The 21,105-nt window shown below is 52.1% G+C and overlaps 1 protein-coding gene across 2 annotated transcripts in view; it reads left to right on the top strand.

The window, feature by feature from the left end:
• Window positions 1–21,105, top strand: part of ATP9B (ATPase phospholipid transporting 9B) — a 256,636-nt gene that overhangs the window by 230,671 nt on the left and 4,860 nt on the right. For both annotated transcript variants that reach the window (XM_087869720.1, XM_045790301.2), the window contains 9 exons: window positions 807–905; window positions 2,549–2,638; window positions 5,812–5,956; window positions 6,148–6,212; window positions 6,951–7,106; window positions 7,262–7,326; window positions 12,215–12,323; window positions 19,482–19,539; window positions 20,229–20,432. In XM_087869720.1, coding sequence (XP_087725846.1) covers window positions 807–905; window positions 2,549–2,638; window positions 5,812–5,956; window positions 6,148–6,212; window positions 6,951–7,106; window positions 7,262–7,326; window positions 12,215–12,323; window positions 19,482–19,539; window positions 20,229–20,432 — 991 coding nt within the window. The remainder of the gene's footprint in view (window positions 1–806; window positions 906–2,548; window positions 2,639–5,811; window positions 5,957–6,147; window positions 6,213–6,950; window positions 7,107–7,261; window positions 7,327–12,214; window positions 12,324–19,481; window positions 19,540–20,228; window positions 20,433–21,105) is intronic.

The raw sequence follows: 21,105 nt of genomic DNA, 5'->3' as shown, positions 1-21,105 counted from the left end.
ACAACTTTTGGCTTAACTGGTTCCCCTTTTTGAACCTCGGCTTCCAATTAAAAAATAAGCAAGTTGGAATAAGGATCTCTAGGCGCTCCTCGCTCTGCAAGCCCGTGACCACGCGGTGTGTTCCGGGCCCGCTTGTGCGGCATGCAAGGCTCTGTGAGCCTTGCCCTTGGGCGAATACAGGCGTGTGGTTAGTCTCAGTCTGAGGTTCCTAAACCCCGTCATTCACGTGCCTCCACATCTCAGCAGCTACATCTAACATTGCTTTGCTTCTGCTTGTTTTAGCTAAGTAGGTCGACAGACCTTTTTTTCATTGTGGTAAAATGTTTGTAATGTGGCATTTACCATCTTAACCATTTTTAAGTGCACATTTCTGTGCAGCCGTCCCCACCGCCTGTCTCCAGAACGTGTAAATCCGACCCTCCATCCCCATGAAACACTAACTCCCCTGGGCCCCCCCAGCCCTGGCACCCACCATCTGCCTTCTGTCTCTGGGGGTGAGGCTCCTCGAGGGCCCTCCTGCCACTGCAGCCACACGGCTTCTGCCCCCGTGTGGCTGGCTCCCTTCCCTGAGCTCTGCGTCCTCCAGGCCCATCCATGTCACAGCGGGTGCTCGAAAGCCCCCTTTTCAAGGCTGCGTGCTAGTCCATGGCGTGCGTGCCACCTTCTTACCCGTCTGTCAGTCGGTGGACACTGGGTTGCTTCTGTGGTCTGGCTGGTGTGAATAGTAGTGCTGTGAACATGGGTGTGCGGGTGTCTGTTCGAAAGTACACGCTGTTAAGGGCTCTCCATCTGCACTTCTCTCCTAGATTTGGATGCTAACGGGCGACAAACTCGAGACTGCGACTTGCATTGCCAAAAGCTCCCATTTGGTGTCTAGAACACAAGACATTCACATTTTCAGACCGGTGAGTATATGTCTAAAAGCACTTCGAGTTTTAAATGTTTTATCTCACAATCAAAACTTGTTGGTTTTACTAGATTGTATGTGCAACTATTTAGTAATTACTAAAGAAGAGAAATGTTGTAATTTTCTTACTGAATTTATGAAAACATTGCAAATAGGTTTCTATTAGCTGCCCACATTACATGGGATAAAACAGCTGCATTTTGAAGGAGTGAAACAGGTCTAAATTCAGAAGTGTTTTCTGTCGTACTGTTGGTTTTATTTATTCACCAAGTACCCGTCTTAACTGCTTTAAAACAGACATACTGGCATCATTTTCTGTTCCGTTTACAAAGTGTATGTTGATAAAAATCACATTTTTGTATTAGTTATACCCGTCAGTAGAAATGTGTTTTTAATCTATCATTTACAAATGAAATGTTGTTTAATTAGTTCAAAGAAAATTAATAAAAATGGTCTAAAGTTTTTGTTTTTACTTTTTACTTATGACTAATGTCTGTAAGTCTCCCGGGTCTTGATTGATGGTGGTAAGCAGACACGGTCTGTCCGCATCTGCTCTGAGGGAAGTGCTTGCACCTAAGAAACAGTGATATGAATATAATTTACATGTAAATGTCCTTTATTTCAAAGCATCAGCATGGCAAATTAGGCCCTGCAGACGATTGTTTGCAATTAAATTATTAATGATTCTGATAAAACTTTAGATCAATTTTTGTTGACTTTTCAGTGTTAACAGCCGCACAATTGAAATTTCCACAGTAATTCCTACCTGTCTAAAGAGGGGTCTGAGATCCGTTTGGACCACGTGAAACTTACATCTCGGTCCTGCAACGTAGCATTTCTTCTGTGCCCTGTAAAGATCTCTGCAGAACGAGTGTCAGAGACCAGTGTGGGGCTTTCTGAACTGCGTTCATTCTCAAATTAATGATATTTCAAGAGTATGGCTTGATTTTACTTTTAGATTGTTTAGTCCTTCGAGTGTTTTGTTTGCTTGAGCTAACAGAGAAAGTCGAAACCTGTGGCAGAGGTAGCAGAAGCATTCCATACGAACATTCTCCAGCACGTGGCGTTTACGAGAAGGGGCATGTTTAGATGAAGCCTGGGCTTGAGATCACGGCTGCTACGGGGCCGGCCTGGGCTCTGGCAGTGGGCACACTGAAGTGTCGCTCTAAACTGCGTCCCTGCTGCTAACAGTCACCCCACCCAGCACACGACCACCCTGTGAAAGTGCCAGAAACTCCCCCAGTGAGCATCACCATCTTTCTGGGGAACACCCCACAAACAGCTGGATGTCCCCCTCACGGCACAGCTGTTAGCGCCTGGGTCCCGTTTCCTGATGAGCCACCTCTGGTCACGTTATCTCGCAGTAACTGTGGGACTTGAAAGCACTTTACAGTGTAAGTGTCCTGCGTTTAGTTGTCACAAATTGGAGAAGAGTTGGTGTTAAGAAAGTAGGTACTTATTCCCGGCACCGTACAAGAAATGCGGAGAGGGGTTTGTTATAGGACTGGACTGCCTGTGTAGAGCACCTTTTGATTTTAAATAACGTGCCTGAAGATTTCACTGCGATTCATAAATAAGGGCTGTTTGTGCCTCTGAGTTAGATAACACTGTAATTTGGGTGCTTTTCTCCCTTTTGTGGAGGTAACCAATCGGGGAGAGGCCCATTTGGAGCTTAACGCCTTTCGAAGGAAGCACGATTGTGCGCTGGTCATATCTGGGGACTCCCTGGAGGTGAGACTGTTCTCTGACCACCTGTCTGTCTGTCCGTCTGTGTCCCTGGAGGTGAGGCTGGTCTCTGACCAAGCACATGTCTGTCCGTCTGTCTGTGTCCCTGGAGGTGAGGCTGGTGTCTGACCAAGCACATGTCTTGTCTGTCCATCTGTCTGTCTGTGTCCCTGGAGGTGAGGCTGGTGTCTGACCACCTATCTGTCTGTCCGTCTGTGTCCCTGGAGGTGAGGCTGGGGTCTGACCACCTATCCGTCCGTCTGTGTCCCTGGAGGTGAGGCTGGTCTCTGACCAAGCACATGTCCGTCTGTCTGTCTGTCTGGGTCCCTGGAGGTATGGCTGGTGTCTGACCAAGCACATGTCTGTCTGTCCGTCTGTCTGTGTCCCTGGAGGTGAGGCTGGTCTCTGACCAAGCACCTGTCTGTCTGTCCATCCGTCTGTCTGTGTTCCTGGAGGTAAGGGTGGTCTCTGACCAAGCACCTGTCTGCTTCTCCTGCTGGTGGGCCAAGGGTTTTCTGAGTCAAATACTTAGTACTTTCGGAGTACTTTTTCCATTATTACTTTCCTGGCAGTGGTTATGCAACTCTCATGAGCTTTTATAGCCTCAAGAACCGTCATGGCAATGCCAGAGGGCTAACTCTGTCCTTACTATGTTTGAGGTTGACGTATTTTAGGCTTCTTCAAAACTCTCTTTAGGGGCTAGGCCTCATGCTCATTGTTAATAGCACAGCTCCCCTTGGAGTCTTGACTGTGGCACCCACTATCTTGACCTAAATGTGCCCAAACCAGTATTTCCAAGAGTGGGACATGGGAACGAGCTTGCGGCCCTGCAGGAAGGGCTGGCATGGCTCCTGGTTCTGGAACCCCGGAGCCCGTGCCCCAACTCCCCGACCTTTTTCCCTTACCTCCCCTCCCACCTCCTTATGGGCCCTCCCCAGGAATAAACCCCGTCTTTGCTGGGCAGGAGGTGGTTCTGTGTGCCTGGCTGTATGCTGGCACCTCCTGGACCCTCCGCCCCGGGGCGTGCAGTGCCGCTGCTCCTGGGCCTCACCTGGATCCTCAGCTTCTCCCACTGTTGGTTTCAGAGGATTTCCCGCCTGCGGAGTTGTTCACCCCGTGTCCCTTTGCTTTCTGGCGCCCAAACGTGCGCTCCCCCCTCCTCCCCTTGGGCCCTCCTTAGACACTCATGTCTCTCTCAAAATCTCTCTTTACAGTTATTTAGGTGTGTTTTGTGATGCAGCAAAAGTACCTACTTGTGTTAGTTAAATCCAGCATCCTTTAGGAGTATATATTTTTAATTAAATCTTCTTGCTACTTTGGTCCCCACCAGAGATGCACATAGCAGGTCAACATAGAAAACCTGATGGTGGAAAACCCTCCCACCTGCCCCTCCTTCCCCCGGTCCTGCTCCCCAGAAGCACCGTCTTCTGTTTCTGTGTTTGGGTCTTCCAGGGCCTCTGTCCGTCCTCTCGGTAGTACGCTCTGTCCCCACTTCTTCATCCGCCAAGTACCTGCTGTCGGGGAATGGAGCTCACCGTCCCAGGTTTTAGGGGGCAAAGTGCATGAAGCCTCCTCTCCGCCCTTCACACGGGGCATCTGGCTGTGGCTCCCGTGCACTCTGCACCCTCTGGTAGTTGGCTGAGATGCTGTGCTAGTCTTCCTATCGAAAGAGATTATTCTAATCGATCCGATGATGTGAAGTTTTATGGGTCTAAACTAGAGCTTGCAGGTGTGGGCCATGTTTTATCCTGTCTTATTAATGAAGTTTTTATTTTTATTATTTTTTTTAAGATTTTATTTATTTATTCATTCGACAGAGATAGAGACAGCCAGCGAGAGAGGGAACACAAGCAGGGGGAGTGGGAGAGGAAGAAGCAGGCTCATAGCGGAAGAGCCTGATGTGGGGCTCGATCCCACAATGCTAGGATCACGCCCTGAGCCAAAGGCAGACGCTTAACCGCTGTGCCACCCAGGCGCCCCTATTAATGAAGTTTTTAAATTGACTTGAATTATAAGCGTCTGAGGGTGAAGGTGTCGCCGGGGAGCAGTGGCTTTGTGATTTGAAGATGACCTGGCACTCAGTTTGTTTCATATCCTGATGTGCTTTGAAGAGGGTTGAGATGGCAAGCAGGAAGTGCCTGCAGGCTGTCAGGATAAAATAACGCGAACACGAAAGCCGGAGCAAAGGGAGCGTGGGCATAGGAAGTAAGATCCACTTGGTGCGAGGACATCCTGCAGGCACAAGGCCGTGCAGTCCCAGGGGGTCGGACGAGTGGCCACGAGCTGCTGGCCACCAGAGAACAAGTGAAGAGAAGGTCGAGGTGGTCGCAGACCGGCAGGCCCGCGGGCACGCAGTCCTCCGCTGTCCTCCACTGTCCTGGTCCTGGGCAGAAGCGTCTGCAGCCCCTGAGGGGCCCAGCGGGGCCGGAGGAGCATCATGCTAGAGTGGGTGTGGGCGCATTAGCCATCCTAGGACACGCAGCCCACGGGCCCCTGCAGGTTCACGTGCTGTTGGTGATGGTTGGCGCCACGGGGTTTCAGAACCTGGATCCAACAGGATGTCCAGTACAACGGGGGGGCCCCGCAGTCTAAGGCAACTTTGCGGGGGGTTTATTTTGCCGACCAACTTGGAGACTTAGGGTGGAAATAGAGTGTTTTATCTTAAAGATGAAACAGATCTTGTTTAGCCAAGGTGGGGCTGAGATCACCTGAAAAGAGACAAAGACTAAGTGGGAAGCTTTGCATGGTGGGTCCCCCCCATCTCAGTCACACAAGTAAGGCGGCATCTGTCAGCCCCGTGCAGAGCCACACTGGTCCGTGGCGAGGCTCAGGGTGAGACGTGGGGTTCTCCCCCCCGCCGCTCCCCAACTGCAGCTGCCCAGCCCTGCCTGGACCCTGACCACTGCATGCTGCCCGTCCACATGGACGGCTGTCTGTGCAGGCACTCGCTTCTTGCATAGGGGCCTCAACACTGGCCTCTCCTGCCTCACCCCTGCCGCCTCTGCATGCCTTCGAGCTCTGAATCCCCAGCCAGGCAGGGTGGGCGTGAGCTGGGGAAGAGGACGCAGGCAGCGTGTACCCCACGTGCTGGCACAAGGCTGCTGCGTTTCTCCCCCCTCGCTCTTTGCACCCCACAGACCGTGGCAGGCGGCAGGTGTTCACAAGGCTCTGTTTCCCAGGTCTGCCTCAAGTACTACGAGCACGAGCTCGTGGAGCTGGCCTGCCAGTGCCCGGCCGTGGTGTGCTGCCGCTGCTCACCCACCCAGAAAGCCCACATCGTGAAGCTGCTGCAGCAGCACACCGGGAGACGCACGTGTGCCATCGGTGAGTGCCTGGCTTCTGGCCCCATCCGCGGTGGCGCTTGGAGAGAAACGGGGGTCTTCAAAGCTGTGGGTAGCACAGTGTGTCGTCTCTAACAGCAGGTGGATTTCGTCCATGTGACCACCCTCTCCTGCTAGAAGAGAGACCAGGATGGGTTATTGATGTTTGTGTCCTTTCCATTTCCATGCTCTCAGGGGACGGAGGAAATGACGTGAGCATGATCCAGGCGGCAGACTGCGGCATTGGGATCGAAGGGAAGGTACGTGTGCCCTTTTGTCACCGTGTCGTCTGCCTGCTTCCTGCCGGCTCTGAGCCACACACTCAGGTTCCAGGCCAACCAGCTGCCCCGTCAAACCCTTAGGAAGTGCAGGTAGGACGCAGAGGCCACCAGTGCCAAACCCCCCACGTCCCTGCGTCCTCGCTGCTCTTCAGGAGGCCTGGGACCAGTGCCCCGCAGTGCCCTCCTCACCAGGCTCAGCTCAGGTGTTGCCAGCCCTCCTGCAAACCTTTCGTGGCCGTCCTGGCTCCCCCAGCTTCTCGCTCAGGTTTGCATGTCTGTGTCCGCAGCCAACTATGAGCTGTGGTTGGGGTGTGTCTTGGTGGAAATGAGCCTGTTTCCAGTCTCTTCCCCTCGGCCACCGTGCTTCTTGGTGCCTGAGGGCATCAGGTAACAGCCTTGAAAGCGCTCTCCTCGCCCGCCTCCCGCATTCCCCGGGGCTCTGGGACACGGCCAGTGGCTGTTTCCGGGACCCCAGGGCCGTCTTCAAGGCAGGTGCCACATTCGCCTCTCTACCTCGTTCCTGTAATACTGACGGGCTCCTGCCGTTCTGGCCGGCAGCTCCCTGCGGCCGCCAGATGAGCCTTGTCAGCCCGTCCCCTGCGAGCTTCACGCGACAGCCTGCACCTTCGGTCCATGGAGGCTGAATTCTAGAAGTCCCTTCTGGAGGCGCCTGCTCGGCATGCGCCATGTTTCCAGAAGGCACTGTGCTCGTTGCAGGAGGGCAGACAGGCCTCCCTGGCCGCGGACTTCTCCATCACGCAGTTCAAGCACATCGGCCGGCTGCTCATGGTGCACGGGCGGAGCAGCTACAAGAGGTCGGCGGCGCTCGGCCAGTTCGTCATGCACAGAGGCCTCATCATCTCCACCATGCAGGTACCTGGAGCCCAGGCCCGGGGAGGGGTGGGGCCGCAGGGGAGGGGCTTCGTCGTCTCCACTGTACTGGTGATACAGGTACCTGGAGCCTCCCCGGGCCCGGCTGGGGGTGAGGGCGGCCGCGGGACTGACAGAGGCGCTCTCCTCTCTTGAAGGCCGTGTTCTCTTCTGTCTTCTACTTCGCGTCCGTGCCTCTGTACCAGGGATTCCTCATGGTGGGGTAAGTGGTGCGGCTCGCGCACATCACAGCTGCTGCTTTCGGGGAGGACTTCGCGTTTCCAGAAACGCCGCTAGAACATTGTCTGAGTAACTCCGCACACAGTCGGTGTTCAGAGTAAGAACCTGGGTGTCAGGAGCTGGACCCCCTCGCTATCTTACTGTTGCTTTGTCAGGAAATGTCTGTGTCCCTGGGGGGTGCCGGGGTGCCGTGCTGGCCCCATCCCTTGCTGGGATCGGGAGGCTGGGACATGGGCCATGGTCGTGCCAGGGATGTGACCCGTGACCACTCAGCAGCAGACACGCAGGCACAGGGGTGCTGGCATGGGACGCGACACGCCCGAGCGGGCACCGGCAGTCTCCTCAGTAATAACGAGATCTCCTCTTCGAAGGCTCCCACACGGTAACTTGGAGAAGTTCGTGGGAGAGTGCCGCGTGCATGCAGTTTATAATTAAACCGTCCGTGATCCCTTGAAGGGGAATGAGTTAGAACTTCTCTTCCCTTAGGAGATAAAACCCACGTGGCTGTTGGCATGGCGGTAAAGTCCACGTAGTGCTTCCCCACGCCTCCGCACCGGCCCCTCAAGCCCAGCACTCCCCACAGCCAGGGTGTTGACCGTGTGTGCTCGCGCTCGGAAAGCAACAGCAGGTCACAGCAGCGCTCCCTGCACAATTCAGAGCACTTGTCCTATCCGCATAGCATCTCTGTGACATAGGCACCACACACTGCCCATGTCACGGGCAAGGAAGGAGGAGGGAGCCTGGGAACGTGCTGGAGGCCGCAGAGCTGCTGGGCGGCAAAGTCCGGGTCCGGCCTCCGACAGGCTGGCCTTTTTCCCATGGCATTTAGCATCTTTCCAGGGATGCAAAGAACAAACACACGAGCTCTTTCACCCCTTGGAGTTATTATAAGAACAGTTCCTGAATGAGTTTCATCGGACAGCTCCCCGAATTCCAAGGTTCCTGATAATTTGAATGAGAAACCGGGAGTATCAGGCTGGGCATGTCAGGCTCTGCCAAACATAAGTCACCAGCATCCCAGGGCAAAGCCGATGGTGGGATGCCTCCTGCTGCTCCTGGCACGTCCGCTGGAGAGCAGGGGCTGATCTCCCTGCCCGACACCGGGCCGGACCTGAGTACCCACTTGTAGATCCTGGCTATCGTGCACTGCCTGCCCTTTCTCTGGCCCCTGGGCTTTCTCACCTGCCGTTTCCTTGGCCTGGGGCTCTTCCCCGCATCTAGGTGGACCTCGGGAGCTTGACCTGCGCCTTCCCACAGCCACAGTGCCAGCTCTGCATTTCGGCCTCCACTCCTGAGGGCCCAGGCCCAGGCCCAGGCAGCAGAGCAGGCCGGGTGGCGGCCAGGCCCAGGGAGGGCTTCCGTCACGGCCTTGGCTCTGGCCGTGCATTCCAGGGTGACTGGCGCTGTGGCCGGTAGTGTGCCGCGTGGCTGCCAGCTCTCCAGTGGCTGCAGCGCTGTCCCCTGGAGCGCCGACCAAGGGGAGGACCTAAAGGCGCCAACAGCTCCAGCACTGTTTCACCATGTCCCGTTGCCTTGGTCTTCACACTCTTATCCCGTGAATGACCTTCAGAGAGTGTAGGATTGCACGTGACGTGACTGCATCTGGACTTTGTCCAGCACACGGCTTCCCTGGCGGCCAAAGAGACGCGTGACCATCCCCACTTTCTTTCACGTTTTAAAACTATGGATTTGAAACATTCAAAGGAGAGTTTTGGGGGGCAGTGGTGATTACTGCTTAGACGGTCCAGCCCCGTCGCTGCAGCTGCGGCCGTGGGCCTGACTGAATTCTTCCCGCCTCAGCCCGAGCCCTCGTCAGCAGGAGCTCCCGAGTGCTTGCTCCTGTCCACTTGACTTTATTCCGAGTTTCTGTGCGTGTCCATCACGTGAGGCATCTGTAGTTTTCTTAAGCTTTGATACGCCGAATTTGGTGGGAGTGGAGGGAGGGGTGTTTTTACGTGAAGCTGCTTCAACGGGAAACCGTAAATTCAGTTTTGCCCTCACCTAGAAAACAACAGTCAGATGTGGGTGGAAAGGAAAGTGGTGTTTTTATCAGAGTCTGACAAGACCAGAGGCATGTTCTGAGATGGAACCTCTGGCTGTAGAGGCTGCAGGGCCATTGACAGAACTCACCTCCACATGCTGCAAGGTTCTTATCCTCCTTCATCTCGTCGGCTCGGAGGGGCCGCTGACGCAGGCGAAGCAGCCGTGGGTGCTCCCCACCACAGGTCCTGCCACATGCTGTGGCCTCTCTTCCAGGAAGCACTCCTTGGCAAAGTCCTGGGGAAATCCCACATATCGCAGCCCCTCTGAGAGGCTCACCGTGCGGGTCAGCAAGTGGACGTCTCCACAAGACTCCAGGTCAAGAACCTGTCCAACCTTGTTGCACCAAACCCCTTCTTTGCCCAACACCGGCCGGCATTGCACATTCTGAGCAGCGTCCTCAGGGACAGGCCGACCTCAGGTGGCTGCAGGGCCCACTCATGTGACGGCTGGCCGCTGCTCGTGGGACTGTGTGTCCCATGTGTCCCCGGGCACTGGGTGGGGTTTGGGGGGTGTGACCCACCGCGTCCCCATCAGCCAGGCTCTGCCAGACTCTTTGGCCCTTTCAGCCTCTTCGTTCTAAGCCGATGGGAATTGTTCTGAGATTGACAAAGTTACTAGAAATTTGGAGGAAAGTTAGGGCTGTAAGCCTGTTTAACCTCATGCAGGACCGACCACTCTGAAGCACATGGATTTCAGCCCCTGGTGGCCTCCACGGGCACACAGCGTTAGAAAGCAGGCTAAAACACCTTTCCTAACATGGTGTGCCCTTCGTGACCCACGGCCCTGGACAGGCAGTGCCAGTGACCGTGGAAGCCCATCCTAGGAGACAGTGCTGCTCACACATAGATCTTCCCACCTGGTTCTCCACCCCTGGGTACCTTCCCGACCCCAAAGCTTTCTTGCAGGTGAAAATGTCATTTAAAAGAAATCCAGTCCTACTTCAGGAAAAATGGCATAGATGCACTTTTCCTCATTCCTTCTGCTAAGTATAGCCAAACTCCTGCAGATGTCACAGATAGAACACGCATGTGCTCTGGCCTGCCAGACACACAGCAACCACTCTGCTCCAGCCAACACCATGGAAACACCACCCCCCACCTCCCTGCAAAGTGGGAAGATGAGACCCCCACACACACCCAGCAGTAATGAGCAGCCCCTGTTGGGTGTCACACAGGGAGGAACCTGGACTTGCCTCCAGCCTGAGGGAAGGCAGCAGCGCTCCCTTCCCTCCAGAGCAGTACCTGGGACCCAGTGTCCTGTGCGGCACCCAAATGTCAAGTTTCGTAGAGAATCACTTGGCACCCCAAGAACCAGGAAGATTTCAGAGTGAGTGTGACGATGGACACCAGCCGAGGTGCCTGTGGTGTTGGAACCGTGTGACATGGGTGTTAGCGCCGCCATGCGGATGTCCTTTAACAAGCAATAGGAACGCTCAGAACAAACAAAGAAAACACGTCCGCCTAGAAATAGAAACTAGCAGAACCAAATGGAAACCCACCACCAAGCCCAGCAGTGACAGGGACCCAGCCCACAGCGGAACAGAGGGCCCACTGAGGGCAGGACACGGGACTGTCTCCCGTGAGTACCATGAGAGCCCAGAGACCAGCAGAGCCTTAGGGGCTCCAGCTTCATGTCCCTGGGGCTCCAGAGGGAGGACAAAGGTCCTGGGCTGGAGGAGAAAGAATGGCTGAAAACTTCCCAATGGCTGAGTTCAAAGACATCCACACCAAGAAGTGTCACATGGAAGACTCAGGAAGACAGAGGACAAACACCGTGAGGATGGCGAGCTGGGGTGGAGCGGCCGCAGGGACAGTGGGGTCCTCACCAGAACGAGGCAGGAGGGAGCAGTGTGGGCACAGACTGTCACCTGCGGCGAGCTCTTCCTTCAGGAACAAGGGGCTCATGCACGCACCACACATGTGAGAACACTCCAGGTCCAACAGGAAGAGGGCCGTCCGGTTAGCAAACAGACAGAAAGCACAAGCAAACGTTACACCCAAGAGGATGTAGACAGCATACGAGCGCGTGCAACGATGTTCCTTATCAGTAGCCCTCAGGGAGACGTGGTGGCAGCACCGACCTGGGGAGGGGATGCAAAGACGCAGGGCCCCCCACACGCGCCCAGCCAGGCCAAGTGGCACAGCCCGTCTCCCTGCAATTAGACTCTTGGGCTGATGACTCCGGGTGGTACTCCTGTTGAATAAATGAAAAATTTTACAAAAAGATCTGTGCAGTGAGTGTTCCTAGCTGTGTTATTTATGAGAACCACACACTGGGAATAACCCAGATGCACTTGAGTGAGCGAGCAGGTTGCAGAGGCCGGCATGCCCCCAACCACGAGTACCGGCCAGCACCCTGCGGGGTGAGCACGGCCGCTGCAGCACCAGGACAGCCTCCTGGGAGTCAGGCTGAGTGGAAAGGCTCGCGTGTAGCCTTGTCAGGGGGTTACGGAGAGGAAGGGAGGGAGACGGCGGGGGGTCCCAGGGTGGTGGGGGTTCTGTCTGTGTCACCTGACATCCTGGTGGTGAGACTGGGCTGCAGGTTTGCAAGATGCTACCGCGGGCAAACCGGGGAAGGGCACACGGGTTCCCTCTCTTACACCTGCCTGTGGGTCTACAGTGACCTCAAAATAGAAAGTTTAATTAAGAAAGAAAAAAAAATGGGTTCCTGTGAGCGTTTTTGGCTCACAGACCAAGTTATTGCACTGCAGGATAAGTATGAAATTTTAGGAAAAATCATACCTGAATTTGCTGTGAGTGTTTGAACCGTGGCCTCTGACTGCAGAGCTTGTGCTCCTCGCACTAATCTGAGCCCTTCTTGGTTGTAAGGTATGCGACTCTGTACACCATGTTCCCCGTGTTCTCGCTAGTGCTGGACCAGGACGTGAAGCCGGAGATGGCCATGCTCTACCCGGAGCTCTACAAGGACCTCACCAAGGTACGGGCGCGAGGCCGGGTGCGATTCCGGCAACCAGCAGACCCCCCGCTGGTATTGTAGCAGAGTATTTGCTATGACAAAAAGGGCCAGTCGTGAAGCGGTTTCCAGGCAGGTTTTAAGGGATCTCTTCTCTGTCCTTCCAGACAGTTTTTACTTACAGTTATTTTTGGCATTTTCCTTTTGAGTTAAACTTCAAAAAAGCGAAAGCAATTGTTTTCTCAAATGTTTGCAGTAAAGCTCTGATGTCATGCGTACAATTAAAATTTTAAAGGTGCTTTGAACCACTTGTGGAACCGCGGTGACTGGGCTCACCCTGTGGCTGAAATGCACGGTGCCTGTTTCCATGTGAAGGACACTTGCTGGCTGCGGGCTCCCCTGTGGCAGGACGGACTTCTGTCCACCTGCGGCGGCATCCCGACGCTTTGAACTCAGAGACTGACTGGGAGTCCCCGCGCCTGCCCAAGCCTTCCTCCGCTGTGCTTTCAGAATCACGTCTGAGAAGTGATGGGCAGAGTGTCACCACGACCCAGGGCTGAGGTCGCAAGGATGCTGCTGGGGGAAAGTCTGCCCCCTGAAAATGCAGAAGATTCATTTATCTGGCCCAAAACTATGCTCAGATGGAGGCATTCCTAAAGGAAGCTTCAAGTTTGTCGTATTTCTTTACGAGACCATATTTCTCTAGTGTGAAAAACAAGCTCCACGGGCTGGGACACCCCTAGCCCTCCAAGCAGAAGTTATGGTGACTTTGGAATTTTCCCAAAGCAACACTGAGAACAAAATCCACTAACCTCCAAGCAAATCCAGGTTTACAATTGATAACCTGAAATTACCAACTCAGATCTTTAATCTCTAGCAGTATGGAGAATCAGTTGGTGTTAAGCATAGACTCAGCGAACCGCTGACCATTCAGAGAGGAGCTGGCCAGGCCACATGGATCTTCGGGCTTCATGGTGTTGTTACAAGGGCTGGATGAAATGGAGACTTAAAGTTCCTGAAAAAAAAAATACAAAGTGCTTATGTTACTTTTACAATCAGGACAAAAATAAAGCTAGTTTACCGCTATAGTGTAAAATAAGATGTCAATCATTATATTCGATAACATCATATTTAATTTGATAATAAAATGCAAGCATTAGTATTCTGATGATAATATTATTATGAATATTACAAATAAAAAGAAAACTTTTTGGTGTAATATTCTAAAATGGGGAGATTGTTATCATTCAGTAAAACAGAACAGGATCAAAGATCTAAAAACTACAGGAAGCTTTTGTGAGGAATTATAATTTTAGTAGATTATGCATTTCCTTATTTCCACAAACTCCAGAAATGTTTACGTAAATGCTGCCTCACAGACATAAGGGAAAAACAAGCTCCTCATATATGAACAAAACTAGAGGAGCTCCCTAAAGTCATAGGTGGTCAGTGTCTTACCTGCTCACGGTCACTGCGGGTCAACACGGGCGACATCGCCAGTCAAGGTCGGAGCAGTTCATGTTCGTGGGATGCGGGGTGATTGCCATCTCCACCCCCTGTCAGAGGGCAGACAGTCACTGTTGTCAGGATTCCGATTGCGGGCACCTCTGGGAACAAGAATATGTCTGTGGGGTCAGGTAGCCGCGAATCTTCAAACGCCCCCATTAGCTGACACAGTAAACACGAGGGCACGTCAGGAAACTGTGTTCAGTTCCGAGCTGGATCTCGTCTTTGTGAAGGTGCCCCCTAAAGGCGTATCTCGAGTATCGTTAGAGTAGGATGTCATTCCTGCATTATTGTGACAGGAGTGCAGTCACTTACGGTCTTTAGACTCCTTCCTTCAAGATCCAAAATATATTCCTTTTGTGTTTTTAGTGTATGTATTTCTTTTAAAATCTGATGCACTTCAAAGCCTTTGAAAACAAAGTAGCACTAAAGTACTCAACCACCTAACTTGATAAAACTTGAGTTATATTTTCTTACTGAAGCCAGAGAGAGATTTTGAAGCTTTGCGTTCCTTCTGAATGCTTGGTGGTTGCTCGGGAGGCCGCGAGCCGTCTGCCTGGCCTGTCCACGTGGCAGGCGCTAGGTCTGGCTGCTGGAGGCGTGGGCGAGACGTCACTCCTGGCTCAGGAGGCCCACGCTCAATCCGGAAAGGAAATGTAAAGCCAGGGTAAATTACGTGATAGTCAGACAGCAGCAGAAAACAGGCTGCAGTCGGGGGTGCGGGCGCTCGTCCGCTGGATGACGCGTCCAGCCTATTCTGAGCAGAAGGCCAGGGTCACAGTAAATTCCTAAAATACTTTCAAAGGTAATCAGGGGAAGCAGAGTATGTATCCCTTGCAAAACAGAGAGGAAAGTACCGTGCTTTGAAAGAAAACACCATTTCTCATAGTTATTTGGTGGCCTGTCTTTTTATTCTGAGAGTGCGAGTCAGAACCCAGGCATTACAGATCTGACTTAGGTGCTCTAACAGGAGGAGCCGATCCGGAATACAGACGTTTGCTCACGGCTCTCTCTGGTTCAGTAGTGTGTCAGCGACAGGTGATGGAGTCCAGCAAGGAAGCAGCATTCCCCTTCCCTCCCCTTCCTAAAGCCATATCATTTTCATTCCTTGCAGAAAATGATGTGTCTGTAACAGTTTTCTCTTTTAAAGGTCAAATTCTGCTTCGAATGCTCACACGTCACTCGTGATGTAGCTACTTGCAATTTCCTGGTGCTGCCAGGGACCCTGTGTGCCCACCCCTCTCCCAACTCCGCAGGTGACTGTTTACCCCAGACGATCTGTGGCCCCTCAAGAAAGACCACGCGAGCCTGAGATCCAGGCCACATGTTCCTAAGATACCTCAGACTTGTAGCTGTGGGTTACGTGACCAACACGTCATTTCATATTCATGATAAATAACCTACGAACTGCGAGGGTTTGGGTGGCGCCTGAACTAATTGTCAAGATAATCGAGTAGGTAACGTCCTACAGTCGTTCCTCAAAATCCTTGACACTGTTAGGCACACAGCTCTTAGGGTTACTTCACTATTTTTTTTATTTCCTGTTGAATATTCTCGAAATGGTTTTAGCTTTGGAATATACATTTGTATTCTTAATGTAATTTTAGAAATAATAGTGATAAGAAAAAGAAACAAAAGACAAATTAGGGGAGGACCTGTTTGCAGATGACATAGTCATCTATGTAGAAAAGCCAAAAGAATCTACGAAATCTTTCTAGTAAGTTCAGTATGGTTGTGGGATTCAAGGAATAAGCCTATATAGTAGCAATGAACAATTGAGTCCTGAAAAATGTATTTGAACGGTGTTCGTACTAACCTAAAAAAAACAAAGTTGGTATAACTAACAAACTGTGTGCAGGACTTGTGTGCAGCAGGACGCCGTCGAGAGGGATTTTGAAAGGTGCAAAAGAATGTGACTGAAGACACCGGGTGTCCGAAAGCTGACAAGCTGATTCCAGAATTTACATGGAAATGCAGGGGAACTGGAATTATCAAGACCATTTGTAAAAAGAGGAACAAGTTTGGAAGACTTCGCTCTACCCAATTTCAAGACATTCTGTACGGTAGTGACCAAGACAACAGATTCTTGGCAGAAGACAGACACCTGGACCAGTGGGGTCAACAGAGAGCCCAGGGGAAGAGACACAGGTGTCACAGCTGATGTTTGACAAGCATGAAGGGAAACCTGAAGGAGAGGGACTGTCTTGTCAGCAGATGTCATCAGAGCCGCCCGCAAAAACAGAGCCTCCACCCACCCCTCACAGTTTTGGGGAAACGCACTCAAAACGAGTCATAGACCTAAATGTAAAATGTGGAACTATTCGCCTGCCGGAGTGAAATGCAGGAGAACACGTGCATGACCTTGGGGTAAGCCTAGTTTTAGATACGGGGTCAGACGTGTGATTCAGGAAGGGGAAAAGTGGTAGGTTGGACTTCATCATAATCCACGACTTTTGTTCTGTGGGTGGAACTGCTAAGAAAATGAAAAGACAAGACACAGAATCATAGGAAATATTTGCAGATCGCACTTCTGACAAAGGACTTGTATCTGGAAAATATAAAGATCCCTCAAAACTCAGGAAGAAGACAAACAACCCAGTTATTGAGACAGGAGAAGCCCTGAACTGACAACACAGCACGGGTCACGACGTGCACGTGGCCAGTGAGCGTCTGGAAACACTCTGCTCACCACCGTTTCTCACGCGGGGACGGCAGGCAGGAACCGCAGGAAGGCAGGGTCTAGTGCACGGGCAACGCCGCGTGCTCGCTCACCGTTGACGGGCACACAGCGTGGCACGGCCACCCTGGGGCATGGTTCAGCAGTTTCCGGTGAAGTTAAACATGCCCTGAGCACGTGACCCAGCCTTTACCCGAGAGATGTGAAAATTTGTTTTCACACAGAATCCTGTAAGCAAACGTTCCCGGCCGTTTTGCCACAGTTGCCAAAAACTGCAGCCATACCATGCGGTGTCCAGCAACACAGGTGAATCTTAAATGCATTTTGCTACACAAAAGAGCCAGACTCAGAAGCTCCTATGGTCCCATTTGCCTGGCACCCTGGGACATGCAGAGCTTTGGGCCCAGAGGACAGACAGATGGGCGGCGACCCGGGGTCGGGGTCGGGGATGGAGAGGCCGCGGGAGGCACCTGTACGCACACATGCGGCCACTTGTGCTCCACACGTGTCTCAAACCAAGACGGACCAGTGAGTGTTCGCACAACCTTCGGGTGGACTAACCTTTCCCCAGATTTGCTTGGTTTTGTTTTACAGTTTGGTTGATACGTAACAGAAAGGTACTTTTGGGTCTCTAAAATCTAACATTGAAATAGTGAACATTCTCTGGGTTTCTGGCTTTATGCTTATTTCATTTTATCCACATGAGTACGTGTTATCATTTCTATTCACGGAAGAGGAGACCACTCACAGAGGCTGAGTGTGTGCCCTGGGCTGCCACGGGCAGGACTCAGACCCCAGTCGGCCGGGTCCTGAGCGGTGTCTGCATGGTGCCTGGACAGAGCTCCTGCTAGAGGAGTCTCCCCCAGCCAGGGACATGGAAGGAGAGGTGTGTGGGCCTAGGAGAGCCCTGCACACGTGGCCTGGGTCTGTCGTAAGTGGACTGTGTTCGTGCGTATTTGTGCCGCCAAGTACAGTGAGACTCGTTTTGTCCTTCAGAGCTGAAGTCTGGGAGCCGTTGATAAGTGTCCCATCCGGGAGCTAGTACTGGTTTATGCATATTTTTCCACTATTTCTCCCGTTAGTTATTTTATTGACAGTCTTTGTACCTCATTAATGTACGGCCTGCTTGGATACAGGAGCTTTGACCTGAGTGCACATCGGTGTGCTGACTTTCACAAACACCGTGTGGGGAGTTTGCAGCCCCCGACGTAAGAAAGGGCACCAGCAGCCCCTCTGTGTCTGTCAGGGTGTAGACTGTTAGTCGTATCACACCAGTGATAGGAGATGTCCGCAAGTCTGGCTACAGAGGACATCTTCTGTGTTTACATCAAAACATTACTTTTAAGTCCTCTTTTAAAATACTCAAATAAAATTAGCCACATACTTAATTAGCTGAGTTTTATCAAAGACCAAACCCCTACTGGTATCCAGTCGGAGAAATGCACTTGGGAATTACATACTGAGATACACACGTGTTACACCTGAAATTTCCCACCTTTTTAAAACAGCATTGCCTTTTAGTGATATTTGTTACATCTGAACCTTACTTTCATACGTGTTGTAAGGATTCAGGCTCAGCCAACATTTCCCAGGAAGATGCTGGAGTGGCCACACCTGCCTTGTGGCGTGCATCTCTTTTGAAAAGTTGTCGCTTGACTCTAGGTGGACGCGGCTCAGATCTGGAATACTCCGGCGGTCATCAGGGCAACATGCCCCGGGCATCTCTTCCATAACGGCTCGTTCTTCCTTGGTGGCGTTTGGCAGCACTTTCTGATGTGGCTTTGAGCACCTGTCCTGCGGTGGGGAGGCCCTAGGTCACGGGCAGTGCTTCGGACTCTGGTCATTTGCAGCTGACCCTTGAACGCTGTGGGGTCAGGGGCACCGAACCCCTGCACAGCCAGACATCTGCATATCACTTTTGATTCCCCAAACACTCAAGGACTAATGGCTTCCTGGTGACTGGAAGCCTCACCCACCCCGATGACCATTCTGATTCCATTATATCTTATATTCTTATCATATAGTAGGCTGGAAAAAAAAGTTACAAGGAAAAGCACATACATTCACGGTACTGTATTTATTAAATTTTTTTTAAAAATCCGCATGTTAGCGGACCCACACGGTGCAAACCCATGTCAAGGGGTCAGCTTGTGTGCTGCTCAGCTCAGCTAACCCGCAGTGTGGACTTGTGGGAAGCACCGAACTTTTCACGCTTCTTCATATGTAATTGGAGACAGTGTCTGCCCTGTAACCGAGACGCTACACTGCGTGAGAGGATTGATGCAGGGGTGTGACCACACGGATCTGGCAGTGGTCCCCAGGGGCTCTGTCGTTGCGTCCATAGCTCCCACGGCTTTACCTGACGAGCGCTACCATGGACCAGCCCTGAACACTAACAGGCCAGTGCAGTTGGCAAATGGCGGGTCTCCCTCTTGGGTGTGGAAGGAACGCAGGCCTCGTTCTTCCATCATGGACGCACCCCGAGCAACCCATCAGAGTTGTAAAAGTGAAGGCTCTTGTGCCCAAACCACTCTGTCTTGGACTGACTTACGTGCCATCTTTTCCAGAAGGGACCTACAGGCTGGTAAACTCCAACCTCTGTTGTGATAGACCATCCTTTTTCATCTGGAAAAACTAAAAAGTAAATACAGGAATATTTGTTCCTGAGAAATAAAGAAGTAAAGGGAGTTGTTGTACAGCAAAGAAAATCTTTACCCACTAGTGCATTTCAGCGTTTGGTGACGTACATCGATTTCTGGGGAGCCAGGGAGCACGTGGCTGTGGCCTAAAGGTCACCAGAGGGCGTGCAGAGAGCACCACGGTTCCGGGCCAGAGGCGCACATGGTGGGCACGGGCGGGAAGGCAAGTTGGGTCAGTGCATGGCTTGGGCTTGGGACCTGGGGATCTTTTAGAAGTTATTCGTAACTAGCTGTTTGGAAACCTATGAGTCACACGTGCTGCTCCACTCTGCTAACTAGGATATCCACCGTTTACCCTAGGGGAGATCCTTGTCCTTCAAGACCTTCCTCGTCTGGGTGGTGATCAGTATTTACCAAGGTAAGACGGGCCTGGACGGAGGGTTTCTTGGCTACTACTAGCGGTGATGTTTTCCCCTCCCAGTTAAAGTCCAAAGGCTTCAGGTTTCATCAACAGCTAAATAGCGTGTTCTGTTTATCCCATGAACCAATATTCTAGCAGCTGGTCGTCCAGACCCTTCACAGTGCAGTGTGGATGGGTAGTTCTTTAATGATTGATGTTTATAATTAAATGTTAATCCAGAAAAATTTTACCAACCACGTACCACATCATATGCCCCCACACAGTGGTTTCCTTTCGCAGAGTGAGGTCCAGACCTTGAGAAATCTCACTCACGTGAACTGAAGTCACTGGCCACCCTCTGATGGGTTCCAGGTAAATGAGAGATCGTTGAAAGTGAATTAACAGATTAGACACATTACATTGAAAGCATCATTATTTATGCTGATTGAAGAGGCGGCATGACCTTTCCTTCAGATACTAAAAAGTTCCTAAGCCTCTCGTCGGTGCCACATCTCAGTTTATTCACAACCCAGGGTTTTAGTCAGTTGTTAGTCAACACGACGTGTCGGGGTATACGTTGTCCCGTATTTTCAGTGTGCTGCGTGTCGGTTAGCTGCCTCCGTGATGTTTGAGCAGCGCTAGTTTCCCGCCCAGGCGGAGGGAGCTGTCCTCTGAAAGCCGCGCTGTCCCCGTCTTGTGTGTTGCAGGCGGCATCCTCATGTACGGGGCTCTGCTCCTGTTCGAGTCAGAGTTTGTGCACGTGGTGGCCATCTCCTTCACGGCCCTCATCCTCACCGAGCTGCTCATGGTGGCCCTGACCGTCAGGACGTGGCACTGGCTGATGGCAGTGGCCGAGGTCCTCAGCCTGGGCTGCTACGTGGCCTCGCTCGCTTTTCTAAATGAGTATTTTGGTAAGTTGCCATGGGAATCCTTTTTGTCTGTTATTGGTTTTTATACATTTTTTGTTATTTCTTAATACACTGTTTTAAATTGCAAACCATAGTAAAAGCCACAGCAGAAAGCTCCACTACACAAACTTCTTGCAATATTTTATAAAATTCAGATTGTTACCATCTTGGCTTTTTAAAAGATATTGAAGATGTGCTGTTTCCAAAAATAACTTCCACAAGAGCTGCATATTTGTCCTTTTTCCTAATTGACAAGCACTCCCAGGATGGAGTCCAGGCTCATCTTTGGACACGGAGGCCATGGGGCACCACATGGGTGGCCTCAGCCCCAGCAGTGTCTTCAGTGTGTCAGAAGCGTCGTGGGCACCGTGTTGGGGTCACTGGGTGTGCACATCCCAGCTCCGCCATAACCAGCCTGGTGACCTTGACAGAGTGGTCTCACAGAACCTATTCCAGCACGTGGCTGCTGGGCCTCACTTAGACTGTGGCTGTGCTTGCCACCAAGCTCGTCCATGTCACCCTGTTGTACAGATCGGAGGGAGAGTGGGCCGGACTCGCCCTAACCTCCGCGAGCTCAGGTGACCTGCCCACACTTCCTCCCCCGAAAACTGGGGCAAGGACCCACCTGCCTGCCTCGGAGCATTTGGTGCAGGAGGAGCTCACTGCACACAGTGCT

This window comes from Ursus americanus, chromosome 19 (genome assembly GCF_024610735.1).
Source record: "Ursus americanus isolate L20-20 chromosome 19, mUrsAme1.1.p, whole genome shotgun sequence".
Lineage (NCBI taxonomy): Eukaryota > Metazoa > Chordata > Mammalia > Carnivora > Ursidae > Ursus > Ursus americanus.
Note: the sequence above shows the minus strand (reverse complement) of the source record. Positions and strands in the feature narration are given on the sequence as shown.